The sequence below is a fragment of the Lonchura striata genome, chromosome 5, assembly GCF_046129695.1.
Source record: "Lonchura striata isolate bLonStr1 chromosome 5, bLonStr1.mat, whole genome shotgun sequence".
Lineage (NCBI taxonomy): Eukaryota > Metazoa > Chordata > Aves > Passeriformes > Estrildidae > Lonchura > Lonchura striata.
Genome location: NC_134607.1, coordinates 69590180 through 69596931, shown reverse-complemented (window position 1 = coordinate 69596931; position 6752 = coordinate 69590180). Strand labels below are relative to the sequence as shown.

The following is a 6752-nucleotide window of genomic DNA, read 5'->3' as shown; positions in this document are numbered from 1 at the left end:
GTCCTAGAAGTATCACATTCACCTGCAAGGACTCAGCTCTTCTGAGGAAGTCAGGAATTTATGGATAATAAGGAAATTAAGTTTTGAAAATATCTTCAGTTATCCCATACTAATCATAGATTCTTCCCCTTTCTTCATTAGGATTTCTACCTCATCATTTAAAAGTGTTTTGCTTTGTTCTATTTCTATCCAGCCAGCTGATTTATTTGTAGGCAAAGCCTGATTTTTATTTTTCCTGCAGTGTTGGGGAACATAAAAGCCTGGAAACTTGAGGCTGCTATCAGCATTTATGCTCAAAAATAACGGTGTTGGCATCATAAAACCAATATATCCTTCCCCCCCCACACCGTTTTAAAAGCAGAGGGAGTTAACTGCATGACAAGAATTTGCCTCAGCAAGCCTGGACTGTGTGGAATAGAATTGATTATCTGTCACTCTTGGTGCATCAGAAGAAGGGTGCAGATGTTTCTCCAAATGTGACATTTCCTCTTCAGTGCCTGGTGGGTGTGTGGTAGTAGTTCAAAGCCACAGAAATCAATGGAGAAGGGAAAGTGAATTTCCTGCATGGAAAGAGCAAAATCAAATTTAGAAACCTGATGGAGCTGGCAGCAGCAGAGAAACTGGGAAGGTTTGTACCTGACGGCTGCAATAATTCCTGCCTGCAGATCAGTCCTGGGAAACACTGTCCAGTTCCTTCTCTCCAAAACCCAAAGGCTGAAAATTATGGAAAACAGGAAACTGGGATCTGCAAGGGACCAACAGTACCTGGTCACAAAATTATTTGGGCTACAAGGGCCCCTAAAGATCATCTCATTTCAACATCTTTCACTATCCCAGGTTGTTCCAAGCCCTATCCAGCCTGACCTTGGACACTTCCAGGGATGGAGCAGCCACAGCTTCTCTGGGCACCCTGTGCCAGGGCCTCACCACCCTCCTAGAGAAGAATTTTTTTCTAATCTTTAATCTAACCCTGCCCTCTGTCAGTTTAAAGCCATTCCTCCTTGTCCTAAGTCTTTGACCTGCATCTCTCTAATCCAATCTTGTCTCCACACCTTTACAGAGCATCTAATCTCTGTGATATGAAGATGCCAGCACTAATACCAGAGGTTAACAAAAGTAATCTCTCTAGGTCAGGCTACAAGGGGGAGATTGGCTGTAAACTTTCCAAAAGCTGATTGTTCCCAGTCTCTTCTGCACCTTAAGCCCTGATGACCTGGTTGTGCTGCCTGTTCTCCCAGCAGGACTGGGCCACCAGTCTCTCTGCAACTTTTCCCCTGCTGAATTTGCAAGGCTGAAGCATGAGGCTGGTGATCAGCAGTGGGGAGAGCTCGCTGTGGGAAAGGGAGCTGGGTACCAGTGCCTGGCTGCTGGAGTGTGGGAGGCTCAGCAAAGGCCTGGAAAACCTGGGCATGGGCTGAAAGCAGAGGTGTAATGGTCAGTGCCTGGTCACTGAAGTGGGACCTTGAAGATCGGCTGTGGCAAGCACATTTCTCTCCCTCTCAGGATTTTTCATAGAGGGGCACAGAGAGAAATGAAAGAGAAAACAATTTATATTTCTGGTCTTTGTTTTTCCCATGTGGAATGTGCTTGGATAATTGTTTCCCTGGGGTGATTGCTTGGTTGGATTCTGGTGAGGATTGTTTGAACCTGGTGGCCAATCCAACCCACCTGGGGCTGGACTGTCAGAGAGGGTCACGAGTTGTGGGAGAGTTAGAGATAGAGAAAGTAGTATGTCGTTTTAGTATCTTCCTTTTATATAGTATATTAATGTATTTTAGCATAGGTATAATAAAGAAATCATTCAGCCTTCTGAATTGAGTCAGACATAGTCATTTCTTCCCATTGGGTTTGCCTGCATTTAGAATAATTGGCTTAGGTGTGACCACAGCAGCTGAGCAGTGGGAAAAGGAGTCTGATGTTTATAAGGAAAGCAGGACCTGTGTGACCTAGGGGAGGAAGAGGAGAGCCTGCCTGAGCACTCAGACATTTTATAAAAGGACAAAGCAGAGCTTTGCAAGCCAGATCAATTGTGTAAGTAAGTCCCCTGGTGTACCCAGCGCCAGCAATTCCCAGCACCCTCATCTTCCTTGGGTTTGTGCCAGGCAAGTCACTCCAAACGTTATAAATATTTCAAAGGAGCTGTTTGCATTCTTAGTTGCTTGTAGAGCACAAACCCTGCAGTGAAGGAGATCCCTGTGACTGCTCCTCAGGCTGAAAGCACTGACATTCCTGTCTCACTGCTCCCACCCATTACCTCACTACCTGGAAAGGAAGAACAGTTCAATACTGATTTCCTGGCTGGGGATGAGCAGAGATGTGCAGGGCAGCTCATTTCATCCCCGTGCCCCTTGGTGCAAAGCCTGGTTCTGCACACAGATGGATTCAGTGCAAGGTGGGGAAGGCAAATTAAATCTCCATCCTGGATAAATTGGTTTTTCTGGGCTTAAGGATGAAGTGAAGAGGAAAATTCTTCCCTGTGAGGGTGGTGAGGCCCTGGCACAGGTTGCCCAGAGAAGCTGTGGCTGTCCCATCCCTGGAAGTGTCCAGGGCCAGGTTGGACAGGGCTTGGAGCAGCCTGGGATAGTGGAAGTTGTCCCTACCCATGAAAAGGGGTTTGGAGCTAAATTGTCTTTAAGATCCTTTCCAACCCAAACTTTTCCATGTTTCTATGAAATATGGGTTTCAAACCTGTGAAACAGGTAAAAGGATCCTTTGCAGGGCCAGCTCTAACTAAACACCCCCCTAACATATTAGTCATTAAATTATGCTTTGTTTTCCTTTGGAGACACCTTCCTACAGGACCCAGCTGGGAAAGCTGGTAGCAACCACTGAGGCTCCAAGTGCCTCTCCCACAGAAACCAGGGCTTGGGAAGATCTCAGGAAGTTTTCTAGACCATCCCTCAGCCCTGGGGCACAATCAGTGCAGGCTGAAACCCTTCCCACCATGTTTGCTCAGCATGTTCTGAAAACCTCAAGTGGTGCTGAGCCACTGCCACGCTCTCTGGCCATGCAGCCTGGCATTTGTGCTCGGCCAGGAGGAGAGATGCTCTGATTTCACCATCCTAGACCAGAGTTTGGTTAGTTTCATCTAAACTTGTTTTGGGACCAGTTTGATTCTCAGTAATTTTTTTTTTAAATTATTACTAATTTTTACTTTTAAGTTGTCCTTTCTAAATGCCAAACAGAAATGCTGTTGAGCTGTGAGGAAGGGGTGAAGATCCTCATACAAAAGAAATCCCCAGACTATGTTTGAAGTCTTCACTGCTTATTAAAACTGCCTGGCACCACTGAGATGCCTGAGGTGCTTTCTGTGGGTGAAACCAAATAATATCTGATATAGGGAATGATGCCTCCTGTGATGGCCTTGGCTGGAGCTTGGAAGCTGTTTTCTGGAATTTGCTGGAAAATGGAAAGCAGATCCATTGGTGTGGACACCAAGGATGGTCCCATCTGGGATCCTTCTAGGTCAATGCACAGAATAACTAGAGCAAATCCCAAGGCAAGGACCAAGTGACAGAAGCACCTTAAAATGGGGACCTGAACCATCATCCTCTGCCACAGGTCCTGGTCACAACAATGAAACTCTGGGATGCTCCTGCTGGGAAGGTTTTGGAGCTGAAGTGGCATTGTCCAGGCAAGATCAGTGTTGGAAAAAACCAAAAAATAAACTCTGAGGAGTTAAGCCCCTTTCAAGATGTGCACAAACTGAGCGGGATGTTATGGACAACAAACTTGGACATGAGCATCCAAACACAGATTTTCATGGATAAGCCACTCATTTTGGATCTAACCCTGAATATATTGCATGAGGTTTCTTTTGCTAAGCCCTGGAATCATGTGCTGGAAATATCCTCCTGGAGATGAACTGCTAATCCACATTTATCCTGGGAAATGAAACTGTAAAAATCTGGTTTTGTGGAGATTTGAAAGCTCGCCGCTCCAAGGAATTTCACTTGTTTGCCAGAGCAGAGGGCTGGGTTAGAGCTGAGGTGGACCAGAGGAACTCCTGGCTCCTGCTGCCCTGTCCTTGGGCATGGCTGGGGTGTCCTTCCCTTCCACCTGGGTGCTGGGCACGTGGAGTGAAGGAGGATTCCCCTCTGCCTTCTGGGCTGTCTGGCAACAGCACATGGATGTCCAACCCACCTGCCTTAAATTATGCCAGCCTGTGGCCCTTTACAGTTATTAAACATCCTGGGAAATTCAATTTTTGGATGAATTTTCCCCAAGGAAATTGTTGCCTGTCCTCCTGTGTTTTCCAGGAGCGGGGCATAAACCAGCTGCTGCAACTGGTTCCAGTCACTGGAAGAAGCCCAGCAGCCCATGCCATCAAATCTTGAACAATTTTGTTCCTCACGTGGTGCTGGGGCTCAGGAACACCTCCACCTGCAGCAGCCAAAACTCCCTGAGCAGGACAGAGGCAGCAAAGCCATGCAGGACATTGATGTCCCTGTCCCTGCCATTCCTATTGGAGTCACAGCTCTCATAGCAGCCTGGGGGGTGTTTTTTGGTTTTTTTTTGGAGTGCTCCTCACCCACTGGTCTAAACAGGTTTCTCCAGTGGGGTTAAGCCAAACCTGGCAGACTTTGTCCTGGGGAGGATGAAGAGCACTCACCTGGAGCATCGAGGTGGTCTGGATGGGGCTGGAGCCTGCAGGAGATGGATGGAGAAGCTTTAAAGCACCCCAGGGATGGTTTGAGGAAAGTCCTGTTGACTCCAGGAGGGAGACACAGTTTTGCAGGGAGCAGAGACACAGCATGGAGCTCATGGTATCGCTGTCAAGCACCAAGATGAAAGGATGGGATCCTATCCTGCACAGTTCAAAGAGTTTCTCTTGAACTCTCTCCAAGCCAATGCCTCTTTCTACCTCCAGGGAGGGCATAAAGCAACCACAGTAAAAATAAACAGCCCTCCCATGTTAAAATGCTCCACCTTCACCTCCTGCTGCAACCTGAGCTCCAGAGATGAGGACACACAGACCTGATGCTGTCCCCAAGCTCGTGGCTCACTCCAGCCCAGTGATGCCACCAAGGAGTATTTGCTCATCCTCAGGATCCAGCACAGCAGGATCTGAGCTTCCAGTGCCCTGTGCAAGGGCAGGAGATGCTGAACAGGAGCATCTGAGTTTCTGACCCCCCTTGCTCCTGAAAAACCTGGGTTTTCCCAGTTTGTTCCAGGGCCACCACATAGAAGATGGGATTGGTGCTCTGATGAACTCAGAAATTTGCATAAATAATACAGGCAAAATTCCACGATCACACCCACATCCATTACACCTAGTCCTGTACTGGTCCTAGCAAGAAAAAAAAACACCATAAGTCAACTTAAAAACCCACTTCCCAGTACCTTCCACCCCTTTCTAAGGCAATCATCTCTGTGTCCTGTTCCTGTCACCTCCCTCCCATCCCTGCTGTCTCCGGGAAGCGAAGGGTTAAAAGCTCTGAAACTGTAGGAACTTCCTCCTTTCTGCAGTGCCACCCTCGGAATGACGCCGGTTTCTGCCGGGCTTTGCCCAAATATGTCCGTTTCCTTCTGAAAGACGGAGGAGGAAAGCAAAGAAATAGAGATACAGAAGAAATATCTATATTTTTGTGTGTATATCCAAGAGAAGGCATCCGCGCCCGGGGAACCCAGCCCTGCTCCATGCCGTTCCGCAAAGGTAGGGCTGGATGGGCGAGCAGCATCCCGGGATGCTCGCCCGGGGACCACTCCTGCAGGGTGGGCGATGGGAGCAGCGGGATGTCCGCACCTGCGGCCAGGAGATGGGGGGACACCCCCGAGGTTGTGTGTGGGGTACAGGCGGTGCTCTGTGCAGCCTGAAAAAGGGCGGATGTCCCCTCTCCGCCTTCCCTGTGCGGTTTTCAGGCTGTGCCCAAGGGGAACGAGCTGCTCCGGCTGCAAGGGCTGAGGACAGGGCAGCAGGATGCTTCTGGCCAGGGGGTGCTGCTGTCTGAGGAGGGGCAACCTGCGTGCGTTTGTGCCCTTGGGAGCTCTCGGCTGAGGAAGACTGGGCAAGCCCCCTTCGTGCCTCAGATCTGCACCCCAAACCATCTCTTTTCCACAGAAATCCCCACTCGCCACCCCCTGGCTCGGCAGTGTGGGCAAGAAGCATCCAATAAGGGACCTAAAGCTGCTGCGGATGAGTTTTCCACCCTCTTAAACGCCACCTCCTCTTTCCAGAGGGAAGCGGTGGGACACAGAGCGGGATGCTTGTGGTAGTCCCCTTTTCCCAGCAGCTCTCTTGGGTGGAGAAATGGAAGGGGAAAAGTCTTCCCCAGGAGACAGACGAGCCAGGGGAGGCAGGGTTAAGTCGGGATGCGGAAGGTGCTGCCCAGCATCGCACACAGGTGCTCTGCCCGGCGGGCAGCCCTGTGCTGGGGCGGGGACAGAGGTGTCACACACTGGCGCTGCCACACCGAAAAGCAGCAGGAAGGCAATGAAACTGGCGGGGAGAGGGGTGGATTGGTTTTTCTGCCCTCTGCCTGCTCTGGGGAGGATGTTCCGGGGCTGAGGCAGTGCCCGCAGTGATGCTCACAGAGCCGCATCTCTGGCGCCGAGGTTTCTGCTGCCTTTTAAGGCTCAGCGCAGCGTGATGCGCTTCACACCCTCGCATCTTGACAGCGCAGCAGACTGCAGGGCTCGGTGGGATTTTAGGTGATAAACGGATTAATTTGGAGCAGAGGGAGAGATGCTGGGGGTGGGCGGTGGGAGGGAAGAGGTGAGCTGGGGTGTGAGGCTTTAAAAGAGCTGAGCTG

The 6752-nt window shown here is 49.9% G+C and overlaps 1 protein-coding gene across 3 annotated transcripts in view; it reads left to right on the top strand.

Annotated features, from left to right (window-relative positions):
- The first annotated feature begins 5474 nt into the window (after positions 1–5474).
- PFKFB3 (6-phosphofructo-2-kinase/fructose-2,6-biphosphatase 3) overlaps positions 5475–6752 on the top strand; it is a 42510-nt gene continuing 41232 nt past the window's right edge. For all 3 annotated transcript variants that reach the window (XM_021530934.3, XM_021530933.3, XM_021530932.3), the window contains exon 1: positions 5475–5656. In XM_021530934.3, coding sequence (XP_021386609.2) covers positions 5641–5656 — 16 coding nt within the window. In that variant the 5' untranslated portion in view covers positions 5475–5640. The remainder of the gene's footprint in view (positions 5657–6752) is intronic.